The sequence below is a fragment of the Triticum urartu genome, chromosome 6 (genome assembly GCF_003073215.2).
Source record: "Triticum urartu cultivar G1812 chromosome 6, Tu2.1, whole genome shotgun sequence".
Taxonomy (NCBI): domain Eukaryota; kingdom Viridiplantae; phylum Streptophyta; class Magnoliopsida; order Poales; family Poaceae; genus Triticum; species Triticum urartu.
In genome coordinates this window covers 47,023,582-47,035,915 of record NC_053027.1, presented here as the reverse complement: position 1 = coordinate 47,035,915, position 12,334 = coordinate 47,023,582, and the positions used below count along the sequence as shown (strand labels likewise).

General features: G+C 43.3%; 2 protein-coding genes across 2 annotated transcripts; one reads left to right on the top strand and one right to left on the bottom strand.

The window, feature by feature from the left end:
• Positions 1–745: 745 nt before the first annotated feature.
• On the bottom strand, positions 746–4,489 carry LOC125517377 (stAR-related lipid transfer protein 7, mitochondrial-like). The gene is made up of 6 exons (XM_048682569.1): positions 4,068–4,489; positions 3,745–3,904; positions 3,448–3,630; positions 3,279–3,362; positions 1,691–1,772; positions 746–1,466 (listed from the first exon to the last, which is right to left on the bottom strand). Exons 1-6 carry the CDS (start codon positions 4,376–4,378, stop codon positions 1,033–1,035), a joined length of 1,254 nt encoding a protein of 417 aa, XP_048538526.1. The 5' UTR covers positions 4,379–4,489; the 3' UTR covers positions 746–1,032.
• A 5,054-nt stretch (positions 4,490–9,543) lies between these two features.
• On the top strand, positions 9,544–11,764 carry LOC125515794 (protein LPA2). The gene is made up of 3 exons (XM_048681297.1): positions 9,544–10,034; positions 10,753–10,910; positions 11,465–11,764. The coding sequence occupies exons 1-2, from the start codon at positions 9,635–9,637 to the stop codon at positions 10,890–10,892; spliced, it is 540 nt and encodes a 179-aa protein (XP_048537254.1). The 5' UTR covers positions 9,544–9,634; the 3' UTR covers positions 10,893–10,910; positions 11,465–11,764.
• Positions 11,765–12,334: the final 570 nt, after the last annotated feature.

Here is a 12,334-nt window from a genome sequence, read left to right as displayed (position 1 = left end):
CTACTTCCCAGGTTATTTGCTCCCGCGTGTAAACTGAACAATCAGTTTAGACCGGCCAAACACTGATGTTCCATGCAAGTTTATATTCTAATTGAAATGAATCATTTTACTGGCCTGTATTTGACCTTGATTTTTGAACCAAAAAATAGGCTTCTCAACAGGGCCTTAGAACGAAAGAGCCACTACATACTCCGTAACATTCATTTTGGAGCACGAACTACAGAAGCATTGAACCATAGCAAATCTACTACTTCATCCATGAGTAAGCAAACAAAATTATCAGTGTATCGCCTCTGACCGAATCAAATAATGATAAGTGAATGTTTTGTACCACATCTACGTTGGCAAGAATGCATTTTTGTACTAGTATGTACGGAGTAACTATGACTGGAAAACCATTTCACTAGTTTTCACCATTAGAATGGAAGAGCCACTGCATACATATTGTACATAATAAAGAACCAAAAAAGTAATTACATTCTGATTTACAGTTTCTCATATATCCAGTTCACATAGAAGATCGCATGAAACAAAGATAAAAAAATTCATATATAGCTGGAATCCCATGGAAGAGCCACTGCATACATATTGTACATAATAAAGAACCAAAAAAGTAATTACATTCTGATTTACGGTATCTCATATATCCAGTTCACATAGAAGATCGCATGAAACAAAGATAAAAAATTCATATATAGCTGGAATCCCATGGAAGAGCCACTGCATACATATTGTACATAATAAAGAACCAAAAAAGTAATTACATTCTGATTTACGGTTTCTCATATATCCAGTTCACATAGAAGATCGCATGAAACAAAGATAAAAAATTCATATATAGCTGGAATCCCTTTTCCAAATGTAAATTACATCTTTTTACTCCGTTGCCTCTCCCTCTCCCATCGACCGCCGGCAGCATATATACACCAATGTCCTTCATCTGCCGTCAACGGCATGTGCTACAGTTAGCCAGATCATCTCCATTCTCTCCACGCAAATTGGCTCAGAGGATCCTGAGGAAGATGTCAGATCCTACAATGTATTCCTCTGCCCCACAAACTTCCGTGCAACGCCAAAGATGAGAGCCTTTGTCAGGAGCCCTTGGTCGAGAGTACAGGCTAAAGCCACAGCCCCGCCGAGCACAAGGAACCTCGCCATCCGGTTTTTCACAGGTTTCTCTTCGGCTTCCATGATGTCTGATTGGTCACTGTTTGACTCCATTCCTCGGACAAAATTGTCGCTGACCTTGGTGTTGATCCGTGCCATCAAGGCACTCGGCGAAGGTGGTTCCCCAGCAGCCCTGGCTTTCTGATAGGCACGGAGTCCAGGTTCGATTCTCTTCACACATCCCCACATGCCCTGCCGAATGCCAATCTTTGCAAGCTCATAGGGGATGCCCATATCCTCATGGTGGAACAAGAGGATCTCGCAGGCAGTCGATCCACCGTTCCCTCGTCTTGACTCCACTGTTCCAAAATCAAAACAACAGAAACTCTGAGTCATCGAAGAATGAATGAAGGAAAGAAAGTGGTATTCTTTTCAATAGTTTCTAGAAAATATGTTGTCTCCTTTTCATTCATTTGTCATGTCCAGCATTAAAAAGTTAGTTCCTTCAACCTCACTATTCAAACAGCTCTGTTTCACCTCTTACCACTCATGTGCAAGCAAGGTAGTGAAGGAAAGTGGTTACCTGCACGGATGCACCAGCTTGAGTAATACAAATCTACTCTGCGAGGTTTGCTGCGCCGCGGGATGGATGAACATGGCACACCCTGCATCATGTACATAAAACAGAGACAGATAAATAGCTGAGCAAGAGTATATGATGTAACTTGTAAGCATAATATACACATGCACATCGACGCATTCTGGCAATTCACTCCATGCAAGGTGATGTTACACCAAGAGCCTAGACTGTTACTTTCTGGCTGATGTCAAAAATCTCTTGAGTTTTGAGAAATAATCTAAAATATCACTTTATGCTGTGCAATTAACTGAAATAACAATTGTTGAGACACTTGATCCACCAAATCTACACAATTCCTTCTTACTTTAAAATAGTATGCATGTGCCTACAAGCTGCAAAAGCAACCGATAGAGAACTTTCGTCAAGATAGAATAGGCAGTTCAATGAAGCCATACAAAACATAATCACATCAATTTATCGAATAATGAATAGGTGAGTGTAGAGGGATAGTTAAAGACAGGTAAAAGGAGAAGGATGCAATAACGGAAGAGAAAGATGTCAGATGACATGAACAAGCATGTCAAGGGTAACAATAGTATGCATAGAACTTTCTATAAGGCACGTGAAAAGTATCGGCATCAGATAACATTTTGTTATAGCAGGAATGGAACCAAGACTAGGAAACATGGATTTAGTCATGACACGCGGCCCGGGTAAACCCACAGGTACTTGCACGTGCTTTATTGAGATGATGTTAAGATGAGGAAGACAGCATGGAATAAAACTACAACCAGAACTGGTATTGACATGTTCTTAAGTTTGACACTGATGTGCCAACTCTTCCTAGTTGCTTCATTCCTTTGTATTGTGTGGTTACCACTATTAAATATAACTTAATGCAAGAGTTATCTATCTGTCCACATTGTTTGATTTCAAACAAATAATAGAGAAAAAAGAAAAACTAGAGACTTTCCTCTATCAACAACTCAACATTAATATCAAGACTTCAATGATGTTAGAAGTCTGTCCTGGTACATGTACTCGGAGGATGGAGAAATGGCCTCATATCATTATCATTAGAAAAAGATATCAGCACACTTGACAAAGAAAAGCTGATCTACCAAGTTACCATACGTGACACCTCATTACCATTTATAAGGTATCCACATAAGTGTCGTTGTCCAGTCAACAATATCATTAAATTTACCTAGTTGTGCCTATTCTGAACTGAGTTGGATGATGGGCTACGATGCAACTTTTTGTCAACATCAACAATTTGTTTACACAGATGTTAAAGCAGCAAAACTCTATATTTTGCCCGCAGGATTTTTCACACTAGTCCCTTGTATTTTGGAGCATCTTGCTGTGCATTCTTTTAACACAAAAGGGGTAAATAAAAGTTCCATTGCAAAAAAGGAAGCATATAAACTTGAATTATGGACACTGTAGTGATGTAACTGCAATTTTACACAATTTCTGTCAGCAACATCATATGCTAAGGATCAAGCACGGTTCTCCTATATAAATCTCAAACCCCCAGAATAGAAGGAAGCATCATTGATGAACACTAGTAAAACTCCGAGTTTCTTACCTTTGTAACACAATAGTATGCGCTTCCCAGTTTCCATATCCGGCGACCAATGATGTACTCCCTGTCACTACAGAAGAAGGGGAACTGCGAGCAAGAGAGAGCAAACCATAAGCATGACGCGACAACCTAGCAGGACTCAGAGCTAATTCACCATCTCAAGGCCATCTACCTTGCGAACCCAATGCACTTTCATCATCCCGGTTGTCTGACACTCCTCCAGCGTCTGGTGAGAGATGAGCATATCGTCCCACTTGTTGGACATCCGGAACTCATCGTCTCCAAAAAAGTCTCTTACTTCATCCGGGGTTGCATTCTCAAAGATTGTGCTGCTCTGGTACTGCGGAGGCCCATTCTGATTTCATCCAAGTACAGTACAGACCCATAATTAGCCCCCAAATAGGCATTCAGTACTTCACATCAACAAGTATAAGAGAACCCAATCAGTCTACTGAGAAGTGGTATTCACCTGGGGATCCCTCCTCCAGGCCTGGTAGGTCATGTTGGGCAGCGCCTTCTCCATCATCTTGATCCACGCCGGGCCGCCGTCGTTGCCCTCCACCAGCCTCCAGAGGTTCACCAGGTCAGCCTTCCCCACCGCCAGCTCCTCGTTCGCCATCTCCGACGACCTGCAAAGGCAAAGCAGGAGCAGGTGAGGGGTGAGGACCACTCCGATTTCGCCAAATCCCCACTAAAGAACACGTGGCTTTGACCACAGCAACAACTCCCCACACCAAGAAGAACCAGGCACGCATTTTAACGAACATCTCGGGGGCCTAGTAGGCAACGTACCCTTGCAGGGAAGCCTCGTCGTCCTCCTGCTCCTGCTCCTGCTGCCGCCGCGCGCCGGCGAGGTAGTCGAGCGGGCCGCGGATGCGGGCGGGGAGCTGGGCCCTCCAGAAGTCGAGCGTGGCGACCTGCGGCGGGTCGGCGGCGGGGGCGACGATGCCGGCGGCCCAGCGTGGGCGCCAGGCCCAGCCGAGCAGGAGGCCGACGAGGGCCGCCGCCCAGAGCGGCCCCGCGAGCAGCGCCATCTCGCAGGCCGCGCCCCACGCCGTCGGCTGCTCCAGCACCCTCGCCACCGCCGACAGCACGTACCCCATCGGCGCCGCAGCCGGGGCCGGGGGCGGGGGCGGAGCTGAGGATTGCGGCGAGGGGAGAACGGAATGGGGGGGAGGCTTTGCGGCCTACCGGAGAGGATTAAAGACTCGATTTTTTCGCTCCCTATCTTCTCTTTTATTGGGTTTCGTTCGTTGGTGGAGGAAAGGAACGGTGAGGTGTGGTGCACGAGTAGCGATGTGACGACTGCTGTGTGGACACGGCGCATGGACTCTGTCTGTTGGAACTCCTCCTTTTCTAGCTATTCTGCCTTTTATGGAACTCTTTTTCAGTTGCAGAAGAGGTGCATATTTGTAGCCATAGGATGCTTACTTCCAGTCTAGATCTTTTTGGCCTCCACAACATTCTTTCAAAAAATGTGTAATATGCATATATAAAAGAAACGGAAAGAAGACTTTGAGGCGAGGTGAATGACATAAAAACAGATAGGCGACCGTTGACTACTATAGTAGTATGAGCTTGGGTCGATTCAGTGTTGGTTAAGGAGTCATTTTCAGATGGGCGTTTAATATGTTTTCCATGTTGTTCCTTGAAGGCACAAAAGATGGTCCAGGGGTATCAAAGCCTTTCTACAGAGACTAAGAAATGCCATTCGGTCTTTTAACAATCAAGTTTTATATATAACTTTCCATAAAAATGTGTAACATGCTAGAGCTAAATTCGAATGTTTTCTCTTGATGTAACAAAAGGTCCAATGGCGATGACCTAGATCTATGGCACATATACTGCAAAGAAATGTAGAAACGTGGATTTTACCGTGTTGGTTCTACCAACGAGTTGCTTTTGACTCGGTAAAAATCAGAAAGCCCATCCGTCGGCTTTTCCCACTGGTGTCCATGATTTAAAGTATACCACATTCTAATTGGCAGAGGACGGTTATTTCAAGCATGACCTGTGCTGAACCAAATGGAAACCTCTCGCCCTATCCTTTCTTCTTTTGTAGGGACGTGTCACTCTATCCACTCACAAATACTACGTACATGTCACACGAATTTTCCTCCCACACACACAAGGCCAAAACACAGTAGAGAGATGATGTACTACCGTACATGTGAACACTGGGGGCGTATGGACTTTTTCTTTTTTGAAACATGGGGGCGTATGGACTTGGCGCAGAGACGTGGAGGGCAGCGCCCCCAAGAGATAAGGCGATTTGGGGATAGAGGCTGGGGTGGCGCGTGTCTGATCCCTGTGGGGTCCCAACCCCCGCGCCGTCCAATCGCGAGCCGCCGCGTACGCGCGCCGGACGCGAATAGGGTAGTAGTCGGGTCGTGTGACCATTGGCCAGCCAGGCAGCCAACAAAATTAGAACGGCGGAGGCCAGCTTCTGATTGGTTGTGGGGTTGGTGCCTCACCAACTGAACACCATCATCATCATCATCGCCAAGATAAAATTAGGCTAAGCATGCTTCATTAAGACACTAATCCTTATCACCCGTCAAAAAAAAAGACACTAATCCTTATCCTGCTCCATTGACAAATGGCGCTTGTGTGTCTAGAAAAGATTTTTTTTTGTGATGATGCTTTTCTTTAGATATTATTGTCAGTGTTTCTGCCGTCGCATCTTCGCCATTATGCTAGTGTAAGTAGTATGTAGTAACTAGTAAGACTAATTACTTCATTCAATTTAATGAGGTGCTCCGTTCGAGGTACGGCCCTGGTAGTTTGACCAGATTTATATTAAAAAATATCAACATCTACAATATCAAATACTACCTCCTTTTCGGTTTATATGGTTTATCTCAAAATTTTCGATTTCCCATTTTATAAGAATTATTTCTTTGGCTTCTCATCACACGCTCAGATATCGAGGTGCATTAAATCACTACATGCAAGGATTAAAGAAAACCCACCAATGCATGTAAAAGTTCTTAGTTATTTATTGGTCACACATGCATGCATTGCAATTAATTCATTGGAAAACACAATTATTTGAGGAAAACGAGTGCATTAATTGAGTCATTTTGCAAACTATCAAAATTATTCCACCACTCATTATCTATCTTGGTTGGTGAGATTTTTTAGTTGAGCCCTATAAACCGATAAGGAGGGAGTATTATTCATCACCCAGGTTGCAGAATAAGTTATTCTTCATCCGAGATAATTTTACGATCGCTTCGTAAATAAATTACGTTTTCAAATACAAATAGTTACATACATATTGATTTATTACATAAAATTTGATATAAGAAAACAAAAAAGGTTATAAGACCAGAAATATCGCATTTTATGTGTGTTTTTACGTTCGTAACTTTACGTAACATAAAATATTTTTTACGGCGAGAATATATTTTGTTACGTTCTCTTTTTACGTAGGAAATAGGATAAAATTTATGAAACCTAAAAATACGGTTCATTGACGTCAAATTAGATATTATTGTCAGTGTTTCTCCCGTGGCATCTTCGCCGAACAGACAACTGAGGTTCTGGAAGATTAATTATGCTAGTGTAAGTAGTATGTATTACTACTAGTTACTTCATTCAATTAATGAGGTGTTGCGTCATTTTTTACTCAGCATATTAGACTTGTGCCAAGTCAACTTTGCAAAGTTTGACCAATTTTATATTTAGAAATATCAACATTTACAATACTATATATATAAAACTACATTTCATAACGACTCTAACAATGTTGACTTGGCATTGTGAATGTTGATAGTATCTTTTTCTATAAGTTTGATCAAACTAGAGATACTTTGATTTTAAACAAAACTTATAAGCAGACTAAAAAGGACCGGAGGGAGTAAACACTACTCCCTCCGAACCATATGATTAGCGACAATTAATACAGGTCGGAGGGAGTACCGAGCAGTACAGTCCTGGGTATTTACACAAAAACAAGCTAATTGTGGTGAGCAGTCCGATCTCAGCCGCAGCCTTCGGCAACACATTGGGGTGGTTTGTAAGATCGTGGCCGACCAGTTTGTTCATATAGCATTTGATACTACTTGACGCCAACCTAAGTCCATAGTCGAGCTAGACGATATGTTTAACCTTAAGCACCCGCAAACGCTTGGGCTTAAAGTCACTTTTCTGATGGTTGCAACCCCTGCACTTGCCAAAGGGCAGACAAAAACGGACGATCGATATGGCGCACCATTTGCATTGCTGAAGTTTTGGTACTATAAGGCTGGTCATAGTGGGGAATAACTTAGACTAGTGTCATATATGCATGACTCTAAGTTACTATCCTTATAGTGCAAAGTATCTTAGTAGTAGTGTCATAGTTTGTTTCATTTATTGCCTTATAGATTCATTTTGCCTCGGGAAACGTTATGTTACAGTAACATATTATGTTACTCCAAACACCTCTCTCTTCATTAAATACTTGCCACATAAACAAAATTGTCTTGGGATGTATTAAGTTACTACCTAAGTTACCCTTACTATGACTAGCCTAATGCGCAAGGCCGTGCATATTGGTTAACAAATCTAAGCTAACTAGTAGTAATCAAATGAGCTAGTGATCGTGACCGGCGGTGAGTGAAGGGCACTAAAAGTAGTACCAGCACTAAAAATTAACAAGGTTTCGTGGTACTCGGGGGTCCTGGCCGGGTGCGAAAGCTCCCACTGATTAATTGTTTAGTTGATTAGTTGGTGTGTGATCGACGCGCATCCGTGTCTCAGGTCAAGGGACAGCTAAGGCCTTGTATAATGGGAGATGCTTAAAGAAATAAATTAGATTTTTTTTAAACATCGGTGTTTATTTGTACAAGGTAGACGCTTAACTAAGCGTCTCTTTTATAGAAATAGGCACCGGTGCTTCAGAAAATGTCGGTTTATTTTTCTTAGTATCTCTCTGAGCATCTCCCATTGTACAAGGCTGCAGGGCTGCTAGCTAAAGCTTTGCGCGTGTGTGTGCATGCATATGCTCCGGTGTGTTACACGTTGTTTGTGATAGTATGAAATTAGCGGCTGTATGGGTGTGCATGCATATGCTCCGGTGTGTTACACGTTGTTTGTGATAGTATGAAATTAGCGGCTGTATGGGCGCCTCCGTCGGCTTAATTATATTGACCGGCACGGCGAAATGGCTCCCCAGAGCACATGCTAGGGAGTCCTGGGGCTACCTTAGTGAAAACATTGTTTAGTAGGAGTATTTCAGGTAATTATTGATTTTGCTACCATGTGCATGTTAGTTGTGTTTTTCTTTCGTGGGTGCGTGCGTGTAGTTTTTTTCTTCCAATTTTTTACAAAAGCACACACATAGGACACAACTACCATGCAACACATGTGGGGAGCAATCTCAAATCATTTACTCCCTCTGTTCACTTTTTTAAGTCATTTCAGACAGCTCAAAATGGGCTGTTTTGTACATTATCTGAAACGTCTTCAAGGTCTTTTAAAAATGAACAAAGGGAGTAGAAAAAATGGGCATGATCGCGCGCACACCTGAAATGTTTCATTTATTTACTTGAAATTGTTGTTACCTGATAACACACACTCTGTCAGCTGCAATTACCTATTTTTGTAAACACCCATGTATTAACCAAATTAAAGGCACATGAGAGCTGATGTGTTGAGCATTTCATCAACTAAATCGTTCTTCACAGAAAAGGGAGTCTGTCTCCAAAATGATGAAGCTATGTAAAGCAAAAGCAATATGGGAACCCGCAAGGCATGCACAAAATTCCGCTTCCTACACACTAGAAGGTGCAATTACAAATTTATCTGGCATGGTTAAATATATGTCTCTTACTGTTACATTGCTCTTGAAGTGAGACTTGACAATGCATTGTTGACCTTTTCTCTATGTCATGAAAATACCTACATGATAATGTGGAATTACATGTGTCGACAAGTTAACCTGAAAGGTTTGGTTTCTTTTTTTTCCCCAATAACCAAGGTTTTATTTCCCTCTATGAGTTTTCAAACCAAGCAGTACCTTTTTCTTTTGGCAAAAACAATGATGATCGTGTTTTTTTAGAATTAATGATGATTGTGGGTTTTTTTGGAGACAAAATGATGATCGTGTTTTTTTTTTGAAAAATGATCGTGGGTGCATATACTACCAGAGGAGAAGGCCCGGCAGAAAGTATCGGGCCTGAGCTCTCGAAACAAAACGGACTCCATTTCGCCAGCACAAAACCCACTGTCTCTTGTCCACGGCCCAGCCCACCAAACCCGCCTCGTCGCCTCCACCTCCACCGCCCACTCCACAGAGCAAGCCAAGCCAGAGATAAAACCAACTCGGACGCGCCGGCAGCGCAGCAACCGCACCGCACGCCCTCGCCGTCGCCATGGCCACGGCCTCCGGCTCCTCCTCCCTCTCCGCCGCGTCCTTCCTCTCCCCAGCCCCGTCTCGCCCCCGCCCCCTCTTCCGCGCCCTCGCGGCCTCGGGCTCGGGCGGCGGCAAGAAGAAGGCCGGCAAGTCCAAGAGCAGCAGCAGCAGCAAGGGCAAGGGCAAGGAGAAGGCGCTGGAGCCGCCGCCTGACGTGACGGTCCGCCGCGCGCCGGCCGGGAGCGCGTCGGTGTTCGAGCAGCAGCGGACGAAGGCGGGGTTCAACCCCGGCGGCCGCGGGAATCGGTTCACGGAGGACGAGGTCCGGCAGCGGCAGGCCACCGAGAGCGCCTTCCTCTTCGCCTGGCTGGGCCTCGGCGGGATCATCCTCTTCCAGGGCCTCGCTCTCGCCGCCTCCGGTAATTCACCTACCTATGCTATCTAGTAGCTGATTTAAGCTTTGTCCTATGGGGAATCTGGACATTGTTGGGTACAAAACCTAGGTATTTGAAACTTAGGGGGATGCCATGATATGATAGTAAGAGTTAAGAAGCATTGTGGCGCAGTGGAGTACTACGTATTACTAACTTGAGTGGCGTCTGGTGTTAAGAAACATCATTTGCTCTGTAAATGTTGGATGCATTTTTCAGGTTTGCCATGACACCGTTGACTTGGTGATTTTAACTGAACTGAAATTGTGCTTGCGTGATGCTAATCGATGCATATAACTCATCATCGCCTTGGCTTGTTCTAAATTATCCGAGTTAATCATTTATCAACCAAATTCTCTAAGTTGGACCATTTGGAATGAGAGAAATGCTAGGGGTCTTCCACCACAAGTCCGCTTCGCCGACAATCCTCCTTAAGGGTATAAAGAAAGAGGCAAAACTTTGGGTCATCGCGGGGGCGAAACACTTAGGTCTAATCATGCCGGGAGAGTAGTGTCCTTGTTCTATGTTGGTGGACGTTTGGGGGTTGTCTTTGTAACCATAACACTATATTTTTCCCTTAATTAATGGATGAGGCAAATCTTTGGCCTCTGTTTCAATTTTTATTTGCTAAGGGTGGGAAAGGTTTTGCTACTGTAGAATTGTTGACTCAACTAATCATATCTGAACCTTCTTATGAAAAATGCAGGTTTTCTGCCCACAGAATGGGACAGTTTTTTAGTTAAGTACCTGTATCCGTCGTTCACCCCGACAGTACTCTTGTTCCTCGGGGGTACGACTGGATATGGCGTCTTCAAGTACTTTGAAGGCGAAAAAAGCAAAGACTAGATTCGTTTCAAAGCAAAGGTGAGGCTAAATATCATCATCCCGTGAATATGTGGTGTTCTTTGCTACGTTCGTTTTGTTCACCCCACCTGAGGTAGTCTCCAGATAGTCTGAAATACATGTCTACTTCATATACATTATGTAGCTATTGTTGGATAAGATCTCTTGTTCCAGCTTTAGAAAGCTACAACACAATAGACTCATCATCATTGACTACTGCATTACAGTATATATGTGCTTGCATCTACAAGTTTCACAGTGTAACAGATCATCTACATTTGCGGAAAGCATCACCTGTGCTCCTCTTATTTAGAAGGTACTTAGTCATAGATCATAATCCCCCAAAGACAGAGGTTGCTTAAACAATAACTACCTAGTACATACATGGTGTTCGCCTTTCCTGTCATGTTTTATGCTGCTCCACATTCTTCAGTTGTTACAGTCGAGATCAGCCTTATCGTCTAGCTACATGAATTGAAACTTGATTTTCCATTTGGTGTCTTTTCCATTGGCCACCCTATGACCCTGTCTTCCATTCTTCTTTTTCATGACCCTGTTCATTCCATCTGATACAGCATCTCGGAGCAGAGTTTGCTGACTTTGAGGGGTGGAGTTCCTTGTTAGTGTGGTAAAGGAACATAGTACTGTCTCAGAAGTAGCTTAAGGCAGGAGATGAGTCCCAGAGAGCTAGGCTGTTGCTGTAAAAGAATTTCTCTTTTTGTCGCCAATCCTGAATTACTGACGATCTTCTATGTAAAGGTAATAGCCATTGTATATTCATGTATGAACTGAGCTGTATAATGGTTCCTACGCACTAGTCACATGGCCGTCTGTACATGTTACTTGTATCGAGCATTTGTGCCCTGTTCAGTGTACATGGATTGCACGATCTGTCCTGCTAGAATGAGGCTAACTGAGTTTAGTTATGGTTATTTTCATGAAGAAAAATCCTAAACAAATCAGTTATGTATCAGAGGATGTCGACAATCATCTGGAGTAAAATGTGTGGTCGTTTTAGCCAAATTATTTATCTTATAGTGATTGTTTGGTATCACTGATTTGGTTACCCACGAGATTTATCTAGGGTATTCGTATCATCATGCACCCTCAATCGGATCGGAGAAGGTAACATACTGACGAACTTGAACGCTGCTGGTCAGTTTTTACACCTGCAGCTGATGCAGGTTATCCATGGATGCACCCAACACGAAATTTCATCTCAACATTTCAACGTACAGCCATGCATGCATGATCAAATGAATTCAAGCAAATCACATATAATAGATTATTTTGCTGCATTTCAAATTTCAATATTCAGCAAACATCTCGAACAGTAGTGGTAGACATAAGACATCAACACAATCCTATGCCCCGGGGTCGAATAGTATTGTGCATGTCATAGGATTGTGGCATCAGCGACACAATAATAACCTTATATATAGGGA

Bases quoted from the DNA above. Each gene is read 5' to 3' on its own strand.
- LOC125517377 (XM_048682569.1), bottom strand. From the start codon at position 4,378: ATGGGGTACGTGCTGTCGGCGGTGGCGAGGGTGCTGGAGCAGCCGACG. The intron at 3,363-3,447 runs GTAGATGGCCTT...TCTTGCTCGCAG, and splicing joins AAGTGCATTGGGTTCGCAAG to TTCCCCTTCTTCTGTAGTGA. The intron at 1,467-1,690 runs GTAACCACTTTC...ATTTTGGAACAG, and splicing joins AAGCTGGTGCATCCGTGCAG to TGGAGTCAAGACGAGGGAAC.
- LOC125515794 (XM_048681297.1), top strand. From the start codon at position 9,635: ATGGCCACGGCCTCCGGCTCCTCCTCCCTCTCCGCCGCGTCCTTCCTC. The intron at 10,035-10,752 runs GTAATTCACCTA...TGAAAAATGCAG, and splicing joins CCTCGCTCTCGCCGCCTCCG to GTTTTCTGCCCACAGAATGG.